This window comes from Mustela nivalis (genome assembly GCF_964662115.1).
Source record: "Mustela nivalis genome assembly, chromosome: 19".
In the NCBI taxonomy this organism is placed as follows: Eukaryota; Metazoa; Chordata; class Mammalia; order Carnivora; family Mustelidae; genus Mustela; species Mustela nivalis.
In genome coordinates this window covers 1,741,660-1,768,534 of record NC_139038.1, presented here as the reverse complement: position 1 = coordinate 1,768,534, position 26,875 = coordinate 1,741,660, and the positions used below count along the sequence as shown (strand labels likewise).

Below are 26,875 nucleotides of genomic sequence, written 5' to 3'. Positions count from 1 at the left end.
TAACCAACTGAGCCGCCCAGGCATCCTAATTAATTAGTTTTTAAAAAGACAAAACACGGGGCACCTGAGTGGCTCAGTGGGTTAAGCCTCTGTGTTCTGCTCAGGTCATGATCCCAGAGTCCTGAGATCAAGCCCCGCATTGGGCTCTCTGCTCAGCAGGGATCTTGCTTCCTCCTCTTGCTCTCTCTGCCTGCCTGTCTGCCTACTTGTAATCTCTGTCTGTCAAATAAATAAATAAAATCTTTTTTAAAATTTTAAAAAAAGACAAAACATGAAGTGCTCTAAGAGCAGTGCCCTAGCTGACTGCTCCCCACCCCCCAGGCAGGCCTAGCTACCTGCACCGGCTCCCACTGCTGGCCCTTCTGGGAGCTGGGCACAGCTGCCTTCTTGACTCATGAGTTGAGTCCTTTCTTCAGGATTCTGCGTTAAAACAACTCAGGAAAATCAAATGCACATACCCACATCTGAGAATAAAGCATTTGAAAGGCCACTTGTTTGGACTTGGGGGTCCTGGGACCTCAGTCCAGGGTCCTCTTGGTCTGCACATCTCAGATTCCCCTCGGGGTACAGGGGTTTCTGCGGCTGTGAGGAGGAAGCCCAGGACCCGCCCAAGCCCACCCAGCCAGTGCTTTGAGGTGAGCCGCAGGCTGCCCTCAACAGGGCCAGAGGCCGGCCGCGGTCCAACATGCCTCCTCCACTCAAGGTCCATTTCTGTGGGCAACATGGCTTTTCCTTCTTTCTCAAGTCACAGCATATTTCCACTCCTGCACTTACGCTCTTTCCAGGCTTCCTGTTGGACTTCCTCATCCTGCAGCGCACCCCACATCCTCGCTGGCACTGTCCTCCTCTGAGCAGTCTTTGCCGGTCTTGATCGTTACTGTGATTAAACGTTCGTCCACTCATTCATTCATTCACTGTACATCCCGCTGGTCCTCATACTCCGCGTTCCCTTAATCTGTCGAGGGACATACTCTTCTTTAAAGGCAGGGGCCATGCATTCTGATCGACATCATCGATGTCGTGGAGCTGGCAGGTGTATGTTTCAGGGACTGTGGCCCTTGAACCCCATGACACGTGCATCATCCTGAGGTTTCCACACCAGAAGGACTCGGGCTTCACTGTTCAGCCGTGGGTGTGGCTGAATTTTGTTTTCTCCAGTCCCTGGGTGTTTCTGAGGATGGGTCAGATTCGGGAGCCAGTGACCTGACCTGTGAAGGGAAGCTTCGTAGCTTCTCCAGCAGGCGGGGGCTCAGCCACTGTATGACCATCCAGAGTGGGCCCCCCTGTCGGGACAGCTCCGGCTGGGGGAAGGGGCTTCCTCACGTGGGACTGAAGACAAGTGCCCACGGTGGTACTCGTGGTCGCGTCTCCTGGAGAGCTGCCGCAGGTTGGCTGAGAGCCGTGGGCGCCAGCAACGAGGCTTGTCTTTAACTGTGGCTCGCCTGGAGAAGCCTGGCCATCTGGTTATAGCTGCTGGCTCCCGCCGCACTGTCTGCCAGGCAGGGGAGGACAGGGACCCCAGAGCCCTCCACAGACTCTCAGTGAGGGGTGCGCCCTGGTACCCCGGCTGTGCTTTCCATCTGTGGAGACGGTGGCAGGGCCAGGATGAGAACACAAATGCCGTATTGTGGGAAAGTTTATCCTCGTGTTAATTCGTAATCTGTCTCTTTATTTTCAGAAAAAAAAGGCTGTTCTGACTGAGGTAAGTGAGGTTTATGTCACCTGTTTCTAATACGTATTCTTTTTTTTTTTTTTTTAAGATTTTACTTATTTATTTATTTGACAGAGATCACAAGCAGGCAGAAAGACAGGGAAGCAGGCTTCCCGCTGAGCAGAGAGCTGGATGCGGGGCTCGATCCCAGGACCCTGAGATCATGACCTGAGCCAAAGGCACAGGCTTTAACCCACTGAGCCACCAGGCTTCCCCTCCAATACGTATTCTTGCACTAGAGTGAGGTCACGGTGGCATGTGCGGGCGCCTTGTTTCTGTGAAACCTACCAGATGGGGTGATTCCAGCACCTGATGACTATTTGGGTAACTTTCCACGTTTGGAGTCATTCAGTCACCCAGTGATTTTTTCAACACACCTTTCTCCGTCATCAGTTTGGGTCCAGTGACCCGCGGGCCCTTGGGACTCAGAAAGGTGTGGAGACAGGTCCCTGCAGGCCAGGATGGCAAGGCTTGCATTAGGGCTCTCGGGAAGGCCTGGCCCCAAGTCTGGGGGACGTGTGGGCTCCCAGGGGAAGAGGGAAGGGCTGCCGGCGGAAGATGGTGTGCACAGGAGTGCGGCTTGCCTGGGAGGAGAGCAGGTCTGGTGAGCAGCAGAGCGCCTTGTGATGGGTGCTGGGACCCAATGGAGTCTCCAGCCATCTGGACTGCACAGGGACCCACAAGGCCTCTTGCCGTGCTGCCGTGCCCTCCCTCAGCCTGTTCCCCAGGCAGCCTCCAGCGCGGCATGTTTTAAGTGTTAAGTGACACCCACCATTGCTCATGACTCGCTCCCAGACTTGGAACAAGAGTCAAAGCTGTTGCCTAAAGAGCCTCCATGCCACGCACCCTGTTTGCCCACCCCCACCCCTCAGCCCTGCTCATTCTCCTCTAGCCAGTCTGGAGGCTTCTTTGGGACTCCTTGGAAATAGCAGGCTTACTCCTGCCACAGGGCCTTTGTACTGGCTGCTCTCTCTGCCTAGATGGCTCTTCCTCCAGACACCTGCATGCCTGGCCCCGCCCCCTTTGCTTTACACAGGAAACATTGCGTCTTCAGAGACCCTCTCTCTGAATACCCCGTGCCAGCCATCACTCCAGCCCCGGGTCCTGCTTTATTTCTCTTTGTAGCTTTTATCCGTCCTTGACGTTTTGATATTTTGCTTGCTTTAAATTGCTTATCTCCTGTTGCAATTTATGTAAGTCCCACTTCTGTTCTTAAACTGCTGTATCCACGGTTCCTAGATGGTGCCTGCCACATGGTCAGCATTCAGCAAATATTTGTGGGATGAGTGGGTGAGTGGGTGAGCTGGGGACTCCTCGAAGGACCGTGTAGCGTCTTTCCCAGCCAGACAGCCAGCTGGCATACACTGTTGTGTTCTGCTGCTGGTCCCCTGGGGCTCCTCCAGGCCTGCCTGTCCAGGCGAGGCGATGACAGGACCTCTGTGTGGTGCTGTGGCTGGGCTGGGCTGGGCTGGGCTTCTGCCAGATTCTGGTGGCTATGACGACAGCCCTTGACCCAGGTTGTCTGTGTGCAGCGAGCCCCCCGGGTCTGTCTACACATGTACCTGATTGTTTGAATTTGCCCGAATGAGGGTTTTCTCCCCACGCTTTGTTGGGCCACTTTCTGAACCCCGCGTTCAGAACATCTCCTTCACCCTGCTTCCTGTAACAACAAAGTGACGGGTTCCTCCTAGTGACCGTGATTCTGGAAGGTCATGCCCTCTGGACACATGACACGTCAGGCCCCCGTGTGCTCATGTGGCACTCCCCTGAGATGTGAAAAAAGCTCGACATGTCCTGTGACATGCCCAGCCAGGGCTGCCCCCAAAGTCCAAAACACTGATCTCAGGACTTAACAGACCATCTAAATAGAAACCACTTACGAATAAGGTCAGAGGGTAGATAATTCCTTGGCAACAGTCTGAGACCACGTCTGCCCCACTTGGTTTTGGAAGATGTGTATGGAAAGCACATGGCATGGGATTTGACTGCCCAACATGGAAATATACCTGCATGTAAAATACGGACGAATTCTGGCTGCTAAACAGAATGGCATTTAGCGGAGTTAACGGAGGACTCGGTTTACTATGGGAGGGGACACGGGTGCCTGTGTCTGCGAGCGGTGGGGATGGCTCTTCCTGCAGGAGGCGCCGACGGGTGGCATAGGGGCCATGCACCAGTGAGAGACATTGTTTTCTCCGCTGGTAGAGCTTTTCCCTCAGGACCCAGTCCTCTGCACCTGTGCAGCCTTCCAGGGGAGTTAACCTCTCTTTCCCTCCCTCCCTCATTCCCGCCAGGCAGCTACGGTGCTCCAGGCAGCTTTCAGGGGACACCTAGCGCGGGTGAAGCTACTGTCAAGCCAGGCGCGTGCTTCAGAGTCCCCCGGCCCTCCCAGCTCACCCAGCCAGGTAACCCTGGGGGGCCAGACGCAGCAGGGGCGCTACCTGCCTTCTCCATGTCCCGTCAAGTGCCCCATCAGCTGGGGCAGCACAGCATCGCAGTGTGCGTGTCCTCCCTGGCGCCTTGCTGTCGTGGGGACCATGTGGGTCCCGGCGGCAGAGCCCGTGGTGCAGGCGCCAGATGGATTTAACTCCGGGGGCCACATTACTTGGAGGTGCTCACGCACTAGGCAGCATGCCCAGCTCTCAGTAAAGATGGAAGCATTAAGATAAGCATTTTCTAGATCCGTCCCTCCTCTGCAAAAATGGGCAGACACTCATTTTAAGAATCTCTTAGAGTCTGAGCGTCAGGAGGCTCCCTGGAATGGGGCTGCGTTCACCTGACTCTCTGGGGGCTGGGCAGGGGCCCTGCCACACCCGGGAGGTGGGCAGAGGCTCCCAAAGGGCTCTCCCCCCCACTGTTCTGTCCCCACAGGACCCTCTGCCACCACATGTTCCAAGCCCCACCGTCCAGGCCGAGGATAACCCAGGGCAGGAAGAGGCCATTACCACCATCCAGTCTGTCCTCCGGGCACACCTGGCACGTGTCAGGCACAGGTAAATCCAACTGGCAGGCCACCACTGTCCTGTGTCACTGGAATGCAGTGCGGGAAGGTGCCTGATGACAAGGGCAGCCCAGAGTGCACCCGCGCAGGTATGGCAGCCAGGACCTTGGCGAGCCACCAAGCGCAAATTCCTGTGCAGAGTCCCTCCCGCACTTGCAGGTGGGGTAGCCCGCCAGTTCTGGCCCTCGGAGGGGCCTTCCTGGAACGGTTCCTCATGCCGGCGGAAAACCAGCAGAAGGGCTTACGCACCGGGTGGTTCTGGTCCCCACCGTCTATACGGTGGCTCACTTGTCCTAACACACCACACTTCGAAAAAAAAAAAGTGATGCGCCCCCAGCATTCAGGGGGACACGGGTGTGGTCAGGCCCCTCGCACAGCAGCTCTCACTCGCTCTCACCTGCTGGGGCCGCGGCCGCAGAGACTCAGACCCCATCCAGGTCGACTCGGCCAGAGTGGGATCTGCAGGGAGGCGAGGGGAGTGTCTCTGGGGGCGGAGGGGTGGCGTGCGCGCAGGCGGCTCAGGCTTCCCCCGTTTCCCAGTCCACACATCGCTTTTCAGTCTCTGCTCCCTCTCTGCCAGAGGAGGGAGGCGGAGGCAGACTCTCACGGTCCCGGTTCGGGACACGCTGGGACGGCCAGGGCATGGCGCAGGTCAGGGTCCCTCCCGGTGCCGCCAGCCCTGGCCAGGCCAGGGAGAGCCGCACAGCCGGTGGCCATGTCCAGGGAGATGGCAGTGGGCACGAGAGACTGGGAGAGGAAGGTATCTGAGGTCTGACCTTGGTGTGTGCCCGAGAGTCTGATAGAGGGCACTCCTGTGTCCCTTGCGGCCCACCTGTGCCGGCTCTGCCGCCCTCTAGCGCCTCCGTGAGTGCCGCCAGGCCCCCAGGCTCTGGGAGCAGTCTGAAGTCCAAGCAGCCAGTCTCTCCCTTTTTTCCAGTGACTCCAGCCCGAGAACCGCTGTAGCAGCTTCTAGGAGGAGGAGTCCCGCTCTGGCCAGCCCTCGCCAGCTGCCGGCTGCGCCCTGTCCTGCTTCTCCTGGTAATTTCATTTCATTTTGAATTTCCACACGAGGGGTGGCTGGGGTACTCTGAGCTCTGAGCACGGAGTGGCCACTGCCCTGGCGTGTGCGGGCACGCGTGGGGGCCTGACCCCCTATCCATGGAGCAAGGCCATTGGCAGAGAGATACCTCCACTGAGCCTCCCACACACGACTTCGTCCCCCATCCCTCGGGCTGCAGGGAAAGGCGAGCCCATGGGAGGCAGCTCGGGGGCCAGTCATGGCGGCGTCCAGGCAGCTACCGGCCACACAGTTGGAGCCTCGTGGCTCTATGTCTCTGGCTTTTGTTCTTGGCTCTACTGCAGCCGTGTGGTTTCCTTCCCTAGAGCCAGTGCTTTTCCTATGTGTTGGTTTGGAGTGAACCTTTGTTGGTATTTGCTTTTCCACCTCATTAGGGTAGAAAACAGTGCAGAAATCTCGGGACCTGGCAGGGGTGCTGCACCCCAGCTGTGAGGCCCAGTCCCTGCTCTGCCTGGCGGCTGATGTGGGGTCCCGGGCCGGACCCTGGGTCGTCCTGAGTGAGGCAGAGGCCCGCCTGAGGCCACCAGAGCATTTCTTGGGCCCCCACGAGTCCGACAGCCCCTTATGCTGGCTGGGAACCTCCCTCCATGCTGCTTGCTCGCATCGCTGCTGGAGACGATCAGGGAGGTCGTGTTGTGAGCTTTGATGCTGCCCTTGGCCCCAGAAATACATCTTGAGGTCTCGGGTGTGAGGGTGCCACGCAGTCACCATGCGCTGCTCATGGGGAGGGTGGTTATGTCCTGAGCTTCTCGGTTGCACAGATAGAATCCGGGAAGGACAGGTGCTGGTGGGGAGCGGTGCTTCATTTCAGGACAAACTACAACAGGAAGTAGATTTCTGAGCCAAAGCCCTTTGGGGTGGAGAGACAGGTGGAGCCTGGCGAGCGCTGTCCACGTCCGCTGCCGGCTCTGTGCAGGGCGGGGCGGGCGCCTGGAGTGTGCGCATTGTTTCAGGTCAGGAGGACAGCGACACGAGCAGCGGGGAGATCGTGGAGGGGCCGGCGGCTGAGGACGAGGCACCAGGGCCGTGGGGGCCAGGGAAGCCAGCAGCCCTGCCGCCCTGCTCTGGTGAGTGGGGGAAGTCGTGGCTGGGGGTGGGGGGCCTGGCCAGCCCGTCCCTTCTGGGGCTAGGTTCTGGAGGATCTCCTGCACGAGCTGAGAGTTCGATGCCCTGTCTGACCTGAAGGTCGCCACTCCCTGTCTAGCCTGTCAGAGCTTGCGACCTGTGACGTTGGTGTTTGCTTCACAGGCTCTACGTATAAAGTTCAAAGAGCAAACGTGAGCAGCTCCAGGGGGAGCAGGGGGGACACAGGTGTGCAGGGACGACGTGCAGGTGTGCAGGGAGGATGCGCAGGTGTGCAGGGAGGACGTGCAGGTGTGCAGAGAGGATGTGCAGGTGTGCAGGGAGGACATGCAGGTGTGCAGGGGATGCACAGGTGTGCAGGGAGGACGTGCAGGTGTGCAGGGAGGACACGCAGGTGTGCAGAGAGGATGCACAGGTGTGCAGGGAGGACACATAGATGTGCAGGGAGGACGTGCAGGTGTGCAGGGGATGCAAAGGTGTGCAGGGAGGACACGCAGGTGTGCAGAGAGGATGCACAGGTGTGCAGGGAGGACGCACAGGTGTGCAGGGAGGACGCACAGGTGTGCAGGGAGGACACATAGATGTGCAGGGAGGACGTGCAGGTGTGCAGGGAGGACACGCAGGTGTGCAGAGAGGATGCACAGGTGTGCAGGGAGGACGCACAGGTGTGCAGGGAGGACGCACAGGTGTGCAGGGAGGACACATAGATGTGCAGGGAGGACGTGCAGGTGTGCAGGGAGGACACACAGGTGTGCAGGGAGGACGTGCAGGTGAGCAGGGAGGACACACGGTGCAGGTGAGCAGAGCCCGCAGAGCCTGAGGGGCTGTCTTCTAGAACCTCCGGGCTCCCCAAAGCTCACGTTGTCCTGCAGAAACCAGCTTCGTGCTGATTTTGCCCAACCCCACATTTGGTGACTCTCATAGCGTAGGCAACCTCTTCCTCCTGCTGAGCATGTGTCACCTTCAAGGGGCAGCTGCGTCCCCCTGCTCAGAGGTTGCCGCGGTGCTGGCAGAGCCGCGTGCAAACTCACTGCTCTTGGTTGCCCCCAGGGTGGCCTGCAGGGCAAGTGGGACCAGCCCTTGTATGTTCCAACAGTGCCAGTGTTTGTAGAGGAAAAAACTGAAGATAAGCTTGAAAATAGGTGTTTTAGTGTCCTGAGGCTCTCCTTTGATAGTTCCCTCGGAAGTCCCAGAGGACAGCTGACCAGTCCCATGACTGCCAGCAGCTGTGTGGTGTCCTGCCCTCCTTAGCGCAGTCCGTGCCCGGCCACCCTATGACTGCCATGTCCACAAGCAGTCTGAGTGTGGCTTTTCCTGTGACTAGGTGCCCCCCTGCCTCCCCCTCCTCCCTCACCACCGAGCTCACACCCAGGGTGCAGGTGGACTGAGGATTGGGGAAGTCAGCTGTGCTGAAGAAAGCGGGGTGTGGGGGGTGTCTGTTGGGAAGCTCACGGCGTTCCCTGGGCATCCCCTGGTCCTGCCTGCCTCCCCCGCCTGGAGGCCTGAGTCTCAAGAGAGGTGGCTCTGACCCATTCTGGTGGCCGCCGGCCCCGGCTGCCCACAGGTCACAGCCCCACCCCGGCCCCAGAATCAGAGCACCGCCCGTGCCCCTTGATCCCCGCCGGCCAGCCCTCAGCTGTTGCAGGTGTTGGCCTTTTGGAGATGGCCAGCATGTTCAGAGCTGGGCTTGGCAGCCGAGGTGGCTCTGTGGCGGCTGAGACACAGTTCTGAAGGTCTGCCCCACCCTGAGCCGCTGGGGTGACAGCCTCCTCTGCTTCCTTGCAGGGCCGCCCTCTCCCTCAGGACCACGACCCCAGCCCCAGCCCACCGAGCCTCCGCCCGCAGATGACAGCAGCTCGGATGACTCAGATGAGATTGTTGTGGCTCCTGTGCTGCCCACGAGGAAGGCCACCGCCCCACCATAGGCCCCAGCCCTGGGTCCTCGCGCGGTGCCGGCTCCGCCGGGGAGCTCAGGGTTTTGAGGACGAGGTGCGCTCTAGAGGACATAGTGACCAGAATTGGAAAGTGATTTATCCCTTTAAGCAAGAACTACCTAGTCCACAGCTCAGCGCTCTCTTGGGCTTTTCTCTTGGGTGTCGGTTTGCTGCCTGTGTGGTGGTTTGTGTAGGAATCCTGAAGCCTTTGCTTCATGTCTGGGCTGGTTTTCAGTTTCAGCCAGAGAGACATGTGTGTCCAGGGTGGGGGCAGCCGCGAGTGGGACAAACACACGCTCCGGGTGGCGGCTTCCTGGCTACCGTTGGCCTTGAGCTGGGAAGAGCTGCTCTGTCTGGAGCCGCCCAGCGGTACCTCCTTCTGCCTGCCAGCACCTTCTCCGACACCACGTGCCCCGACCTCCACCCAGTAAGTAGGTCAGGCTGGACACGCCGGGGCCATGCCTTCCAGAAGAGAGGGACATGACTGACCTGTGCAGGGCAGGCTCTCCCCACCCCTGTGATGGGACATGAAGATGTCAGGGCCCCAAGATAGGCTTGGGCTCCTCGGGCTGCTCCTTCCTGTGCCTCTCCACACAGACCCTCGTCTGCCATCGTCCCCACCTCCCCGGGGCACTGTCCCCATGAGCTGCTATGCCCAGGAGGGAGTCTGGTGGAATTTTGAGACTCGCAGGGGGGCCAGCTGTCCCCAGGCCCGGAGGAAGGGACAGTGGGGAAGCCCGCGAGCCCTTGGCACGTGCACAACCCAGCTCCACGGCCCGGCCTCTGCCGCACAAAGCTCACTCAGAAGCTGAGTCTTGCCAGTTGTTTGCGAGATCCGCCCTTGCTGATGGTGACATGGAGAGTCTCTGGCTTGGGTGGCATTTCAAGAGTCTCTAGAGCCCCATGTCCCCAAGGCCAGGTGTCTGACGTTAGAAAGCTCGCTCTTGCTGGGACTGAGGGTGGCCCCTGGAGCCCTTCTGAGGTCACCCCTGGGGGAGCATGATGGTCTCCTTGGGGAACCTCAGGCCATCCTCCACCAGGTCAGGAAGCTTCCAGCTCCCGCACCAGCTAGGCATGTGGCGGGGCGGTGCTCTGCATCGCCATCCCCCGGTGGGAGGGGTCTCCTCAGCTAGGTTCTGTTCCCACAGCGGGTCGAGAAAAATTCAGCTGGAACGCTTGATTGTTTAGCTTTTCTTCTTTGTTCGGTCATGGGCTGCCTCGTCAATTCTTTTCTCTTTTTCTCCCACTGGACTCCTTGGTAACTTGACTGAATCTGTTGCTGGCCCTGGCTTGTGGCGTCTGTGGGGTGCACTCCCCAGGGACTGGACCACCCTTGCAGGGAGCAGACTCGGAGCTCAGGGGCCAGTCAGCACCGGGGGTGGTGAAGGTGGGGCCCGTGGCCTGTACGTTCCCAGGACGCAGCCCCCACCCCTCAGGCAAACAACGGCCTTCCTGCCCATTCTTCGCTCTGAGGAGCCGTGGCCTCAGGGACATCCCTGCCTCAGGTCCAGAGAACCAGGCCCGCTCGGGAGAAGCGCAGGGGCAGCTGCGCGCGGCGTTCGGGCTGGCCTGTGCGCCATGGCCAGAGGGGCCTGGCCGGCGGGCGGGGCTGAGAAGACAAGGTCAGCCCCTGTACTTGGGGTTTTCCAAGGAAATACCACAGAGAACTGTGAATGTGTACACTTGTCTATGCACTTGGGTGCGACGCTGTTGATCTATTAAAAACCAACAGTCTCAAAGCTGCCTCGGTCACTGATGCGCCTCCAGGCCATGACTGGAGCTGATGTCCACCACACACACCCTCTGCGGGATGGCCTGCCCCGCGGCTCTGTCACCCCGCAGGTCCCGCGGAGAACCCCGGGCACCAGTGTGCTTGCAGGGCTTGGGTGTGGGGCTGGGGCTCCGTGGCTGCAGAGGGGCCCTGAGGAACTGTGGTCGATGTGTCGCTCACCCTGGGGCCAGTCCCTGCTGAGGCCCACGAGACAGAGGGGAAGGGGATCCTGCCAGAAGGCCCTGAGCACCCCAGAGACACAGGTCACTGCCCTTCTGGGGGGAGGCCCGGGGGCATGCATGGCTCACTTTGCCCGGGTTGTCACGGCACCTGTACATCAGCCCGGACCCCCAGCAGCAGAACCATTTATTGTCAGTCTGTGTAGGTAGCTGGGTTCTGAGAAGCTGCTGCCTCTCCATCCCAGGTACCCTTCAAGTGCCCGGTCCTGGCTGACCAGGGAGGCCACAGTCACTCTCCAGGGCAGAGCGCATGCCGGCACCCTGGCCGCGGGGGTGGGGGTGGGGCTCCAGGCTGCGGCCACCCACCCTCCCAAAGCAGTGTGTTCGGAGGCCCTGGGGCCACTGCCCAGGATGCACGCTGACCTGGCCTGGCCTTCAAGATGCTGTTCCTGGGGCGCCTGGGTGGCTCAGTGGGTTAAGCCGCTGCCTTCAGCTCAGGTCATGATCCCAGGGTCCTGGGATCGATCCCCGCATCGGGCTCTCTGCTCAGCCGGGAGCCTGCTTCCTTCTCTCTCTGCCTGCTTGTGATCTCTCTCTGTCAAACAAATAAATAAAAATCTTAATAAATAAATAAATAAATAAATAAAAGATGCTGTTCCTGTCACCGGGACATTGGGGTGACCCCAGCCCAGGAGCCAGGGATGGACTGTTGTGTCACTTGTCTGAAGGTGCTGGCCAATGACACATGAGTCCAGGCCGTGCCGTGGCCTCTGCAGTCCTCAGCTCCTACCCACCCAGCAAGCGTGGGCTGAGGAGAAGGGGCAGGAGGAGCGGGTGCAGGTGAGAAGACCACGGGGCAGGACCAGCTGGTGTGTGGGCCGGACCGTGGGCAGACGTGAGGCACGTGCGTGTGGCGAGCCAGGAGGTGGGTGGTTCTCAGGGAGCATGGCTGCCGGTGTCTCTGCAGAGTGACCAGGGAGGGGGGTGCGGGCTGGGAGGCGCCCCCAGCAGGGAGGAGGGGCGGAGCCCCACAGGGTTCCAGGCACCCCCATTTGTTTGCTCTTCCTCTTTGAGCTAAGAGGGGGTCTGTGGAACAGACGCCGCGGCCCTAGCTACGCCTGCCGCCTGTGTTGTGTCCTAGCCCTTCCAGCCAGAGCCCTCTGTCCCCACAAGAACACCTTCATGAGGCCAGTCTAGCTCGTCCGCCGGGGTGAGCACAGCAGAAGGGCTTTGTTGGGATTTCAAGAAATAACTACCCGCTGCAGAAAGCCCGCTACCCTTCAGGGTCTGAACGCAGTTTGAATTCCATACAACCCACCTGAGCTCATTCCTAGCCCCCGCTCTGGTTTCGGAGCAGGGTTTGCTGTCACAGGGCTCACGGATGTCTCTGAGGACGCAGGGTCCAGCGGGCGACCTCGCCAAGTTCCCAGCAGTCCACTAACCATAGATCCCTGCTGGGCCAGTGTCCTTAAAAGCCAGGGGGGATCCTGACACCATCAGGTGGCTCAGGAGAATCTGCAGATCCTCAGCGTTTTTATTAGAATTACTCCTACCTTACGCGGCGTGCGTGAGTCTTTGGACGGGATACGGGTTCAGTCTGTGCTACTCAGGACTGGCCTTGGTCAATCACGGTGGTTTTACAGGTACTTGTCTCGTTTGCCCCATAAATCCTACTGCTTCTAACGGCCCCCAGGGGAGTGACACTGTCACCCACACTGTGCAAACCCAGCGGCCGATGTGGTTGAGAAACATGCCTTTCCTGGGCCTCTGGCCCATCGCTTGGGTGGTAGCACCGGCTCAGGCGTTGAGGGCTTGCTGGAAGGAAGGGGCCCTACCGCTACCCCGTGGCTGCTCCCTCTCACCTCACCACTTCCCTCTTCCAGGCTGGCCCAGTGCATTTCCCCAAATTCCATTCACCTCTCACCTAAGGAGCAGGGAAGGAACTATGGACAGGAATTCCCCCCCACCCCCCCGGTGACGGGAGAGAGCTGCTCTCTGGGGATACCGCTTGCCAGGATTTTGCAGTGCCCGGCTTTCCTTGCACGCAGCTGCTTGCTGGGGCTTTAGGGCCCCTGGAATCTGCTGGAAGCCCCTCCAAGGACTTGTCAGCAGCCTCCAGCATTTGCCCGAGCTCACCTCCTGCCCTATCACCATGGGTCTCGTGGGCAGCTGGCCTGTTCGGAAGGCTTCATGCTTTGTCCAGCAGCAGCCTGGGCCTCCAGTCTGCACAGCGTCAGAGAGCAGGGCACGGCAGACCCCTTCCCTGGCCATGAGCCCGCCCCCGTGCATTCTCCCCAGAGCCTCCAGGGGTGGGCGTCTCAGCTAGAGCTGGCGAGAGAGTGGAGTGAGGTCCAGCATCGGGCCCCCAGTCAGCAGGCGTAGACAAACACGTGGATATGGAGGTATGCATGCAGATAGACCTACGCACACGCGTGCACGCATACCCCCTCCCCGCTCCTGCCATTGGCTTTCGACTTTTGGGAATTGTCGGTCTGAAAGCAGTGCTCAGCCTGCCCCACAAGGAGTTCTTACAGTCTCTTACTGCAAGTTACCCCCAGGCCCTTGCCAAGATGACTTTAAATATGAGGTTCTTCAAAAGTCGCCAGGGAATATGTGGGGAAATGTCAGAATCCGGTCCCCGGTTCCTTTCAGTACTGCTGCTGGGCTGAGGACATTGAATGGGGGGAGGAACAGGTCCCCGTTCCTGGCTGGGGCCCTGGCTGATGACGGCCCTGGGCCAGCATCATCCATTAACATGCTGGGAACCCAGCGGGGCCGTTACAGCCTGGAGGGGGCGGCCCCATTAGCCAGAGCCTGCCGAAAGAACCTGTGAGAAGTTTCCATGGAATCGTTTCTGAATAGGGAGAGGGGTGCCCCTGAGCTATTCATTAATTAAACCCCAGAACAGCCTGAGAATCAAAGGAGAAGGTCCAATGTGTGCCAAGACCCCTGGAGCTTGCATTCAGGCAGCCCAGCCTGGCCGCTTGCTTCCTCAGCCCTCCCCTTCCTGGACTCCGGGGAGGGAATGGAAGCTGGGCAGGGCGGGGGTGGCTGCGGTCGGGGCCCCAGAGCGGCTGTCCCTGCTGATGGCCGGCCGCCTCTTCCCCCACCACCCACCTAGACGGCCTTCTGCCCAGCTCGGCACCAGGGCCATCCCTCTCGGCAGCACTGACGCAGTGGCCCTTCCCTGTGTCCTATCCCTGTCTACTCAGCTTCTCCCCTGTCCCCCGGCCTGTACTAGCCCGGGCCCCTGCGTGTCTGTTTGACGCGGGCATCCCCACCACTCCATGCCCAATGCCCAGACTCCCCAAATGTTGAGACAGACATCTGCACATACGTGCCTCAGGTGCCTCAACTCAGCTTGGCCCAGCTTTGATTGACCTTCACCCCTCATACTCACAAACACCCATGGGCAGGTGTACATATGCACACAGAAACACACAAACACACACCACAAACACATACTCTCATACAAACGCTCAGGCAAACACATAAATCACAAAGACGCACCACAAACATGAATATTCAAAAGCTCATGAATACATAAAACACACAAAAAACAGACACATACACACAGGCTCTAAACTCAAGCCATGCCGAACTCTATGGGGCGCCTCTGTTTTTCCAAAGAGAAGACCACTAAGAAGGACCATGTGACCAACGTGAAAATAGGCACCGTCGATCGGTGTGGACGAAATTGTCCAACAGCAGCTCGTTGGCGAGCAGTGTGTTCTTGGGTCCTGCATACATAGTTACATCACATATAAGAGGCCACTCATGGATTCAACGAGCTCACAGCAGCGTCTACAGCATCCCATGCAAGTCACCGGACACACTTTAGCATTTAGCAATGCCTGTCATCCTCACTCCTGGCCAAGCTGTTGGCTCATCAGCCATGGACGGATCCATAGGGGATTGGCAGCCTCTGGAAATGCTTCTCCCCGAGCATCGAGGACGGGTGTGAGTACAGCTTTCTCCAGGGGTGCTGGCTCCTGCCTGGCCATGGGTGCTCCTCTCTGCACGGTGTCACCACGGTCACGTGCACAGAGTGACCTTCCAAAGGCTGGTTCACGGGACACACAGCACTTAAGAGGTGAGGCTCTCCTCCCGTGATGGTGACAAGTTGGAGTTCCTTTTCTTACTTGTTTTTAGTCAGCTCCTTTGGGGTCCCCAACTTGTGGCTCTCAGGCTGCTTTCCCAAAGGGGTCCAGGCTGCCATCACTGAGAGCCCCTTGGGATAAAATACTTGGTAGTCCCTTAGGCTGAAAGCGGCGGGGGGTGTCCCCTTTCTCCAAGGATGAGTTTTAGGGGGTCATCCTCCTCCTACATTTGGACCATCCCGGAATGAACCCACCCATTCCCACCTGCCTTGAGATCCTGCCCTCATCTAACACATTATTGTAAAAAATAGAAAAGCTTAGAGCAGCCACACAGGGTCCTTCTGCAGAGAGATAACCGCTGTCGCCGTTCAATCAATAGCATCGCATCGCTGCCTCTCCACATTTGTATACAGAGGGATGGTAGGAAGGAAGGCAGATGGGTAAATGCTGCGCAGACATAAGTTTACAGTAGCCTAGAAACAGACAGATACACGTCATTTTGGCTTTGAAATACCACCTCTAATTTTACTTGAATTCCAACAGAGGAAGGGGAGTCTGAGGGACCGTCCGGTCACCACGCTCACACTGATTGTGCGTGATGGGGCCCACACTCCCGTCGGGTTCCGCACACCAGGCACCCAAGCCGGGATTTCCTGGTCTCTTCAAACGCTTGCTGACATCGTGGGTCGCCCGTTCCTCCACAGGCTGTGCGGGTTGTCTCCTCTCTCCCTCCTGCCGTGGTGCCGTGGTGCGGTGTGGCTTCTGCTTCCTAGGACACTCCTGGTTCCACTTGCTCGGACTAAGAGCTCGGTCCAGCCCCAGTTTCTCTGCGCGGTTCCTACGAGCTACAGAGCGGGACCGGGGCTGCCCTCAGGGTCGCCCCGCATCCAAAGCAATTGCTCTGCCCAGAGCCACTGGAACGGCTTCCGACTGCCCCCCTGCAGAGCACATGGAGCTCCAAAAGAGTGCATCCTGCCACCGTGGGGTTCTCAGGGCATTCTGGAACATTGAGGAGCACGTCTTTCGCCCACTCCTTCACCCCTGCAGCAAGTTCTTTGAAAATTGGGAGAGGTCCTGACAGTCTCTCAGAATTCTGTGGACTCTGCTTCCTTCCTCCTTTGCTTCTGGAGGCCGGGAGTGGGGGTGCTATCTGTGCGTACGCTTCCAGAATCATCATCTCCATTTGTTGCCTGATTGCATTCCTGTCCTTGTATGGTTACTGTTGATGGACTTTTGACCTCTCTGTCCTGTGTCTAATTTTTCCTTCTGTTGGGGACTGAGAGGAGGCTCTGCTCCTGCCTCAGTGCCCCGTCTTCACCCCGAAGCCCACGGGTGTTTAGACCTCCTAGAGACAGGTGACACCGCTGACCACCTCCCCTTCCCTTGGCTGTACCAGACCCCACACCCCTACGCCCCAGACCACCAGGGTGGTGGTGGAAACCCTCTGCTCCGCTCCCACAAGCTCTCCCATGCATGGCCTCCACCATCCCTGCCGCACAGATGATAACTCCCGTACCTCCAGCCGACGGCCCACCGCACCCCCACCCCTGGCTGCCCAGCCACCCCCTTCTCATTGCCTTGGTGATGTCCCAAGACTTCCACCTCAACTGGTCCAAAATTATACCCACCAACCGCACACCCACTGGAATGGCTAGAGTCGTAAGTCACATCCAAAGTCCTAACATAGACTCTCACAGTCTCGTGAAACGTCACAACCCAGTCAGGGGTGCTGGCGAGGACTGGGGGGTGGGTGGGGACCGGAGCCATCATGCCATCGGTGGGAATGGAAGGTGGGTCAACCGCTCTGGAAGACAGGATGGCAGCTCCTCAAAAGAGTATCATTGTGGGATCCAACAAAGGACACACTCCGAAGGAGTCACACCAGGGCCTCGGAGAGGCGGTTGGCACACCCGCATCTGCTGCAGCAGAGCTCACCAGTCAGGAATTGGAAGCGGCCCGAATGTCCACGGTCTGACGAATCGACGGGTTATTCTTCAGCCTGAAGAAGGAAGGAAGCACGAGCTTGTGCTCCCCAGGCATGAACCTGGAGGACACGATGATCGTTGGAACAAGGCAGTCGCAGAAATACAAACGAGCTTGATCCCACTCACACGAGGTCCCCAGAGTCCTCCAAACCACAGATGGAGTAGACGGTCGTGCCCGGGCTGGGGTGGGCGTGGGAGTCAGTGTATCACGGGACAGGGTCTCTGTGTTGCAGGGACAAAAGTCCCGGAGCCGGACAGAGGTCGTGTCTGCACAAAATGTGAATGTGCTCCATGCCCCTGACGCTGAAAAATGGTAAAGATGGTAAATTCGATGTTATATGTATTTTACCCCAATTTCAAAATCCTTGTAAACGACAAGATTCTCTCCTCCCATGCAGGCACACCCCCAGGGATCCCTCCTCCACCCCATCCATGACTCTCCCCTCTCCCCATCATCGTCCCCGATGTGTCAACAAAATCTCCTGTCGCCTTAAACTCCTAAAGATGGCCCATGCCTGTCCACTCCTCTCTGTGTCCATCCCTGCGTACAGTAGCTCAAACCTCCACCACGGCCTCGCTGCACGGCTGTGCCCCCTCATCCTGTGGACCCAGACTTGCTTTGGCCAGGCCCTGTCTGCCGTCCACCGCAGCCAAGGTCCAGGGCAGCCTGGAACAAGTGGGAGACTCGCTGAGGAAGTGGCTTCACTCTCTGAGAGCCCCGGAAACATCCATCCGGTGGTGCAGAGTGTCACAAAGTCCCCCGGGGCCTCCTGTGGCCCCTGTCATAACCACTCATGCTCAGGGCACAGGATTCATCCTTTGCAGCACTTGGCAAGTTCTACGCTGACATTTAATGATGAGATCGTTGCATTGTTGTCTCACTTCCCCATCAGATTCCCTAAGTTCCACGCTGAGTTTATGATGCTCATTGCTGGTCTCAAGACCTAATATAGCACCTGGTACACAGTAGGTGCTCAATAACTGTGCAGAACAAGCACATGAGGAGCTTGGCAGCTCCTTCTTCCAGCAGAGCTCTTTCAGTGTCTGCCTGTCCCCCAGACAGTGTCTGTCTGTCTGTATAACCATGAGCTCCCTGAAGAGAACAGGCCTGCCATTCCCCTATATACTCCCTCAGCAAATACAGAAGGCACTTAATGTATGCTGAGAGAAACATTCTACCACCTCTGAACAGAACCTCAAAGGCCTTGGCTCTGTCTTCTCACTCCCCCATCCTTCATCAAGTCTCAGTAGAGCCCTCAGAATCTGAGCCCTCCCCTCCCACCTTAAACCTATTAAGTTTAGATCTAGCTAGAGAATGAGAACACCCAAAATAACAGTAACCCAAAACACACTAGAAGTTTCCAAAGGCCCCAAGGAAACAGTGTGGGTAAGATATGGTGGCTGCACGAGTTTCAAAAACCCACACTCTTATTGCTTCATACTTCCAGACACAAGGCTTCATGGCCCAAAGTGGCTGCTTGAGCTCCAGCCATAACCTGCACTCCAGACAGCAGGAAGGAAGGAGAAATGAGGTGTCCCCTATTTGAGGACACTTCTACTGGTATCCCATTTGTCAGAAGGTAGCTACTTGTGTATTCAGCTGCCGAGGAGCTTGGAAAAGGTTGTCTTTATTCTAGGTGGCCGTAGATGTAATAACAGGAGGTTCTGTTACTAAGGAAGAAGGGAAGGATAGATCCAGCCAGATTGCCAGCACTCTCCTCCCTGTTCCTTACTTCCTTCCTGTCACCATGATTCTTGAGTTAGGCCCTTCCTTCTGTCCTCCCCACACTGCCCTGCAGGCCTTGGTTCAAAACCAGGGTAAACACATACCTTCTCCCCGCTACAGACTCACAGAGGTTCCACGTGGCCGCTTGGATACCCTCTACGCCCGGGCTTGGCATGCCTCCCTGTGTGCGGCCCTGACCCCTGCTCTCCCCTCCAGGCACATGCAGACCCTCCCTTCCCCCTCTGGCTGCCTGCCAGCAGTGTCCTGTCCCCAGGCCATCCCACGGGGCCCTGTCTTGCCGGGAAGCTCTCCGGGCTCAGCCCCTCCCTTCTACACATTCTCACAATTGCAGTGCACCGGGCACTGAGGGAGGAAGGCACGGGATACCTTCAGTTGCCAGAATTTATTTCATCTGTGTGCACGTCTGTCAACTGGGCGGAGCTCCATGCAGACCTGGGCCAATTCCTGCACCCAGCAAATATCCACCTGCCCAGGTGCCAGGCCCTGCATGGGCGGATGGACCTCTGGCTGAGCCCTCCCCACCAGCGTAGTGAGGGTCCTGGTGTGAGAGGCCCAGGGCACAGAGTGCAGAGCGGGCAGTGGCCAGGGGTCCAGTGGACGGAGTGAGGGGTGGGGCCAGGTGGGTAGGGGTCTTCTGCCCCGGGAGCCCTCAGTCCTCACCCTGGAGATGGAAGAGGCTCCAAGGGGGCAGAAGCAGAGGCTGCAGGAGTTCGGCCCTCACCCTGGGAACCTGGGGGCAGGGAAGGGCGGCGAGCACCAAAACTCAGCCTCCGATTTTGCATTTCAGAAGGTAAAGGACCCACTGGCTGCTGGCCGCTGGCCCCTGGGAGGGTGCACACTGGCTCAGGGGCTGGTGAGGAAGCCTGTAAATACTGTCCTCCCCCAGTGCCCCCTGAAGCCCCGTGAAGCCAGCCCCTCCCAGCCACCCCTGCAGAGAGAGAGAGCAGAGCGCTGGGGGGTGAGGGGTGGGGAGTAGGGGACACCCAGAGGGCTGGGAGCACATTTCTAGCACATTCCCTCCTCGGGGATCTCAGTGCATTCCCAGGGCCCTGATGGAGCAAAAAGTGAGGGCGGGCAGGGAGGTGAGACCCGGGGGGCCTCCTCCTCGCCCACGTACCCCCCCCGCCCCCACTCATACTGCAGAGCCAGCAGGGATATCTGGGGAGGATAGGGGTCTTGGGCAGAATGCAAGCCAAGAGTTCCAGCCAGACCATCCTGGCCGGTGACCTGGGATGACCTGAACCTCAGCTTCCCCATCTGTAAAGAAGGGAGTGACAGGGGCCATGTCTCTGGGAGGCAGTGAGCAGGTGACCGGAGCGGGCCTATGCCAGCCAGGGCAGCTCTCGGAGAACGTGACGACGTCCATTCCAGGAACATGCACGGTGCACCCATCAAGGTCTGGTAACGTCATCATCGTGGTTCTGGAAGGCTCTGCCTTGCTCCTGTCCTGACCCCAGCCTCCCTGCCACTCCAGGAGAGATGGCTAGAGAATGGCACGGTCTGTGTCCCTCATGCAGACAGGGTGGTGAGGACAAGTTCAGGCAAGGAGCACAGCCCTGTTGGCCCCGTGTTCCCAGTGACCCTCAGCTGGCCCTGGCTGGGCTGACGTTTCCTTCTGGAGCTGAAGGGAGCAGGAGGTCTCTGGGGCTTCCCAGAAGAGGCATCGCACCCTGGGGAGGGAGACCCTGGCTCACTCAGCCCGGATCCCTGACCAGTGAGGCCGTGTGTGTGAGGGAACGAGGTTGGTCTGAGCCCGTGTGGAGTCTGGGCCCACGGGGCCCTCACATGGGGAGGCGATGGCTGGCCTCCACCCAGGCGAGGCAGAGCCGTAGTGGCTGTGGGGTGAGTGACAGGCCCCTGGGGGCACTTGGGCACATCATGTGGGGGAACAGCTCACAGTGAGGGACAGAAGCTGGGTTTCAGCTGTGAATATCCCTTTTCCAGTGCAATCCTGGCTTCCACCCAGGGAGGGAAGAAAAGAGGGTCCTCCTTTTGCAGAAGGGGGGACCGAGGCTTGGAAGGCTGCCCAGCCCAAGGGTCTCAGCTCTTGGAAGGGGAACAGTCACCAGAGCTCAAGGCTGGGAGCAGCTGGCAGGGCTCAGGAGAGGAGAGGGAGAGCCCTGCTCTCCCACGGCCCCAGGCGAGAGGCCCCGATCCCTCCCCACACTGCTGGCCTGCTTCCAAAGGTCCCAGAAAGGCGTCCTCTCTCCCGGAGCACAGGGACGGTGTGATTGGCAGTCCATCCTTCCACAGCTGCCTGGCCAGCCTTTGTCACCAGCTTGAAGCCGCAATCCCCTTCCCGCTGCTCCTGGAGACGGAGGCGAGGTTCCTGGAGGAGACCAGAGGACTGCAGCTTCCAACACCGCTCGTCCCAGAGGCTCGCGTCCCCTCCGTGCTCGGTGCCTGCCAGGGAGGAAGGACATATCCTGGCTGACCACAGCCATTCCTTGAGAGCACCAGGATATGAGGAAATCAGCCCTCTTCTGGAAGTCTGAGTAGTCAAGACTGACATGGCCACGGCCCTGTGTCCATACCTCCCTGTGTCCACGCCTGGTTCAGTCCTGCCCATGGTTTCTGGGCTTGGCATGGCTGGCTGTGACCAACAGAGCATTCTTAAATGGGACAGGAACAGACCAGTGTGTATGCTGCACGGCTTGTCCTCCCCAGCCAACCTGAGACACCAGGGAAGAAGCTGGACGAAGCTGTGGCTGGAGCTGTGTGGCCAACTGAGTCAGCACCAACCCCCGGCCGCAAACGAGGCCACCTGAGACCGTCCAGCACTGGCCATGACCATGGGGACATGTGTGACTCTGGGTGACAGCAGCCGAAGCACCACCCAGCTGACCCCAAGCGGCTGACCCCTGGAGTCATGAATAAACAGGGCCAAGGTTGTTTTAAAACACTGACATCTGGGGTGCCTGGGTGGCTCAGTCTGTTAAAGCCTCTGCCTTCAGCTCAGGTCATGATTCCAGGGTCCTGGGATAGAGCCCTGCATCGGGCTCTCTGCTCAGCAGGGAGCCTGCTTCTTCTTCTCTCTCTGCCTGCCTCTCTGCCTACTTGTGATCTCTCTCTGTCAAATAAATAAATTTAAAAAAATTCTCTAAAAAACAAAACAAATAAACACTGACATCTGAGGGTTATGCAGCCAGAAATAAGTCATATGCTGGCTTTGCCAAAAATCCATCACCCAGAGGGCTGCACGGCAGACAAAGTCAGACCAGAAATGTTAGGAGACAGGGGTTTCCATCCTGGACCTGGAACGAATTCTCTAAGCCCAATTTCCTCCTCCTAACCTGGGGATGGAGGTCATCCGTCTCGTGTGGGGCCGAGTGGGACCCAAGTGGGACAGGTCATCAGCCGGGATCCTGAGGTCACCATTTCTCACTTCAGCTGTGATAAGCCTGGAAGCTCCCCCAACCACACAGAGGTTTGAGAACTCACTAGAAGGACTCATGGTCTCACTGTTAGAGTTGATTACAGCAAGGGATGAAAATCAGCCTGAGGAAGTGTTGCAAGACGGGGCTCCGGGAGAGGTCCACGGGCAAGGTTCCTGCTGCCCTCAGGGAGTGTGAGTCTCCAGCACTGATGTGTGACCAAATGTACGGAGTGTGGCCAGCCAGGGGTGCCCAGCCCAGCCCCAGCCTCCAGACTTGGTGCGTGGCTCCCATTAGGCAGGCGAGATTGATCGATCGGAAAATTGATCATGGCCCACGGGGTCGCCAGGTCGATGGACACTGTGTGACCTGAAGCCCCCATTCTAAATCACACGGCCGGTCTCTCTGATGTGGCCAGTCCTTGCCCAAAACAAAGACACGGCCGCCAGACATGACGTGCATCTCCCTGAAGCCGAAGGCAAAGGCCAGACCTCAATGTGGACGAGGACACATTGATGACTAGCCGTGGCCCCGGGGTGCCTACCATGAGGGGGACACTGTCTCCAGCTTCCTGGCCCGGGACTCGGGGCAAACGGTTTCATGTTCTGGGCATTAGTGTCCTTGTCTGCAATGAGAGGGAGTGACGATTTCTTCGTGGGCTGCAGAGAGGAGCCGTCCAGCTGCGGTCCGGCACATTTGTGCGAATGTCTGTGTCGTGTCCTGTATGGAGTCCCGCCCCGCGAGGGAGAAGAGCCACAGAATGCAGCTTCCTGCTTTGTTGATGAGCCAGGATTACGGTGGGGAGCCTCCGTTTTCCCAGCTGTAGAATGGGGACACAGGGCTTAGCAAGCATAAAGCCCCCAAAGGTGACACGGATTTCCAAAGGGCTCGTAGTTGGCAGACAAAGCCCAGGATGAGCCCCAGATCCCTCCCGTGACTCTTGGCACAGTGCTCCCCACAGTGAGGGGGGCTCAGCAGCTCACTGCGGCTGGGCCCGTGTCCGGCTTTCTCTGTGGACCCCTCAGGAACCACGCCAGCCGGCATTGCTCCAACAAGTACCTTGAAAGCAGAGCTCCCGAGGCTTTCCCGTGGGCCGGGACCCAGGAGCCAGGTGTGTGCAGGGAGTGGGCGTGGGGCTGGCCACGCAGTGGCACATCACGCAGCCACATCACGGCGGGCACCGGGGAAACCCAGCGTTGTCTTCTCCCTGCCAGTTCTCATGAGTGCTATCTCCATGGAAAATGTGAACCTTGGAAGGGGTCCAAAGGCAGGGGACACCATTGTTCTGGCTTCCGCCCTGGCATTTGGGGACCCCGCCCTGCCTGGCCTTTCTCCTGGCGCCCTGTCTTGGGGCAGCCATTCAGGAGCCTCGACGCAACCACCTTCCTAGGCTGGGACACGGGCCCTGGGGAGTTCCCCACCTGGCCTGCCCTCCCATTCCCTTCCAGATGCTTCTACCAGATGCTTCTGAGCAGCTTTCTTGTCTCTGTCCTTCACTTCCGAACTCGACTCCAGCGGAAGGAAGGGAGGGGGCGGGAGGGTTGTCATCGTTTTCCGTGTGTGCGCGGTCAAGATCTACGTAATGATTCTGGCCCTTTTTAAGTGTGCATTTCGGTGGCGCTCGGTACACTCTCACTGCTGTGCAACCACCACCTCTCTTCCCCAAATACCCCCATCAACCCGAGGAGAAAGCCCGACGCCTGGGGAATCAGGCACTCCCCGTTCCTCCCGCCCCCGCCAGCCCCAGCCCTGGGCTTTCCGTTCCTGTGGGTTTGCTCACTCCGGACGTTTCTTAGAGATGGAATCCCGTGAGACGCGGTCCTTTGGGGTCTGGCTTCTGTCACTCGGCGTCATGTTTTTGAGACCCTTTCACGCTGGAAGTCCGTTCCTTCCGGGGCTGGATAGTTCGCCCCACTGGGAGGCTGCCCCACGTCCGCTGCCCACAGGTAGACACGTGGGTGGTTTCCGCCTCTCGGCTCCGGAGAACAGTGCTGCTGTGTGATGTCACCTCACTGGCTTCTCACCTGCCCCTGAGCGAGGCCTGACTCTACCCATTTCAGCCCCGAGAAGGCAAAGGCTCACAGAGGGATCAGAGGCGGGCGTGTGGGAAAGTTAACTTAGGAACAGAGGATAGAAGAGATTCAGGGCTCAGAGGCCAAGAGGTTGTAGGAGCCCCGGATGGAGCACTCACATGGAGAGCGCCGGGGAGCCTGGCTCCGGCTGCGGGCTCCAGACACGGCCTCCCCAACGCCACCTCCGCAGGACATGGGACGGGTTTTAACCTCGTTTCAAATACAGGACACTGAGGCCCACCTGTCTCCCACCTGACTGTGTGGACAAGGAACAAGTGTCTTCATTGCTAAGCCTTGAAACCCCCCTCTCCCACACTCCTCCACTCTGTGACGTGGACACCTGGCCAGGGGCCAGAAGACACCGGGGGTGTAGACGCTTCAGGGATATCTGGCTCAGGGCTGCTCATCTGGGGCGGGCCAGCTGTCCTTCCTGCCTTTACCGACCGGCCCTGCTAAGGCCTTCGGGGCTCCCGGCTCCAGGTCCCCATAGCAGAGGGGAGGGGATGCTTATCGCCTCCTGGGGCACCCCAGCTGCTTCCCTAGCTGGAGGACGACTAACTGTTTCCCCATCTGCTGCCTTCTCCTGAGATCAGAAGTGACTCTACTGAGTCACTCAAAGTTTGTCCCTTGGTGCCCTGGTCAGTGGCCCATGTAGCAGACTGAGTCCTCTCTGACCTCTCCCACTAGGGCCCTCCTTCAGGTCCTTCCATTTATGGCCCACAGCACAAGGCTGAATCTTGGTTCCCTGTTTGGGTGGTGAGTCTCATGCCTCCAGAGCAATGGTGGGCCCTGGGGCTCAGTTTCTCCATCTGTAGAGTGGGGCCAGAGTCTGGCCACAGTCACCTAGGAGAGAGGCAGGAAAAACCACCGTCACTCCAGGCAATGCCACCAGGCCAAAGAAGGGTGGAGTAGGGACAGGACTTACTTGTGCCCTTCCCCTCCAACCCAGTATTCTCCTTTAACCCTTTGCCCTTCTGGGTGCTGGTCTGCAGGAATTTCATTTTGCACATCACCCCCATCTCTGCCCCCGTCTTCATACAGTGTTCTCCCCTATGTCTCTGTATCTCTGAGCTGACGAGTCCAAATTCCCTCTTTGTATGAAGACAGCGTCATTGGATTGGGGCCCTCCATAATCTGGTAGGACCTCATAACTTGATCACATTTGCAACAATCCTATTTCCAGATAAAATCATAGTCGCAGGCACCAGAAGGTAAGACAAGGACATACCTTTTTTGGGGGGCAGGGGATACAAGTCAACTCAGTACAGTTGGGTTATCATTTCATATGTTTGGGTCAGGATTTCTGGCCTTATCAGAGGAAAATGCACAATATTTTGAGGCTTCTGGAAACATGGAAAAGAGCTCATAGACCCGATGCCTCCCCAGGGGGCCCTGATAGACCTGCCACACTGGCGTTGGGAGCATGGGAGTCGGGGTGAAGCAGGGAGTGTGTGGCTGTGTGACCAGCTGTTAACAACCAGAAACTATGCCCTTTAGGGATGGAGAATATGGCCTCTCTCTTCCTGCCAGGCCGTTATTCCCCAGCAGGTTGGTATCCAAATTATCCCGAGGGAGGAAACCACAGTTTTGCAAAGGCCTCTCCTATACCCATGGGCCTTTGCAGGACATGGAGGGAGCCCACCCAGCTTTATCACAGGAAGACAGACAAGTCAGGGCAATCGGGTGAGCAGAGGGACAGGCCTTTTGGGAAGCACTGCCCAGCGTCTGCAAGAGCCTGGCCCAGCCTGCCAGAAGGGGCCTGTCTGCCCACAGAGCTGGCTGAGCCAGAGTGTGCCAAGTCCCAGGTGTAGGGAGGGACCTGTTTCTCAGAAGGCAAGAGGTCCAGACACACTGCTGCAGGGTGGTGACAAACCAGATCCAAGAGGATATGCACCCACTGCCCTGGGGTGCAGAGAGAGGCGAGCCACGGCCAGGCACACAGAGCATTTCTGGATTTCCTCTGTCCCTGGGGCTCCCAACTCGACTTTAGTAAGCATGACGCTGCCTATTAGGAAGTGGGACTGTGTGGCTCCAAAGTCCATGCTGGGCCCTCCGGGGATGCTGCCTTAACTTCCAGGCTCAAGGAGATCAGGACAGAGCACTGTGTTTCTCTTGGGTTTTAACAGAAGACACGCCCTTCCCCAAAGGGGTGGCCCTGCCGGGACTGGATCCACCCGCCCGTCCGCTTACACACTCTCCTCAGCCACACTTCGATGTCCTGAGCCCTTACACTCATTGTACTTCCCTTTCACAGACAAGGGCACTGAGGAACAGAGAGCATCTTAACTTGTTCCAGATCACACAGCCGTGGACGACCGAGGCCGGCTGGGAGTCCAGACCACCATGATTTGACAGGCCTGCGAGCTGCACAGGCTGCGTGCACGGGAGGCCGCCCAGGCCCCTCCACGCCGACCCCCGCAGAGCTCACGGAACGTGCAGTGGTCGAGCCAACGAACAAGCGCCCGGGGAAGCGCGTCCGGGCGAGTGGACGTGCCGCCAGGGTCCCAGCGCCCACCCCCATCTGCGGGTGGAGGGACAGTGTCCCGGCTTCCAACCCACCTTCCCAGCCAGGCGCCCCTCGGCCCCGGGGAGTGGCCCTGGTAGGCGGAGCCTGGTCCAGCGAGCCAATGGAGGCACGGGGGCGGGGAAGGTGGGCGGGCACGCACGGAGGGGCGGAGCCAGCGGGGAGAGGGCGGGCGGACAGAGGGGCAGGGCCGGCGGGCCGCGGGCCAATGGTGGTGGGGGGCGGGGCGCGATTTCGGGGCTGGGCCTCCGGGCGGCGGGCCAATGGCGGCGCGGGGGCGGGGCGGCCGGCGGCGGGCGGGGGCGCGCGGAGGCGG

General features: G+C 58.8%; 1 protein-coding gene and 1 long non-coding RNA gene across 13 annotated transcripts in view; one reads left to right on the top strand and one right to left on the bottom strand.

Annotated features, from left to right (window-relative positions):
• The window catches only part of IQCE (IQ motif containing E), a 46,525-nt gene extending 35,979 nt beyond the window's left edge, over nt 1-10,546 (top strand). For 11 of the 12 annotated variants that reach the window (XM_082713806.1, XM_082713811.1, XM_082713815.1 and 8 more), the window contains 6 exons: nt 1,679-1,702; nt 4,006-4,116; nt 4,583-4,704; nt 5,650-5,750; nt 6,744-6,857; nt 8,659-10,546. In XM_082713806.1, the coding sequence (XP_082569932.1) occupies nt 1,679-1,702; nt 4,006-4,116; nt 4,583-4,704; nt 5,650-5,750; nt 6,744-6,857; nt 8,659-8,798 (612 nt within the window). In that variant the 3' untranslated portion in view covers nt 8,799-10,546. The remainder of the gene's footprint in view (nt 1-1,678; nt 1,703-4,005; nt 4,117-4,582; nt 4,705-5,649; nt 5,751-6,743; nt 6,858-8,658) is intronic. The other variant, XR_014306292.1, reaches the window with a different exon arrangement.
• Nucleotides 10,547-14,275: 3,729 nt separating this feature from the next.
• LOC309854539 lies at nt 14,276-18,949 on the bottom strand. The gene is made up of 2 exons (XR_014306291.1): nt 17,392-18,949; nt 14,276-17,145 (listed from the first exon to the last, which is right to left on the bottom strand). It is a non-coding gene; the product is annotated as an uncharacterized lncRNA (long non-coding RNA).
• Between the last annotated feature and the right edge of the window lie 7,926 nt (nt 18,950-26,875).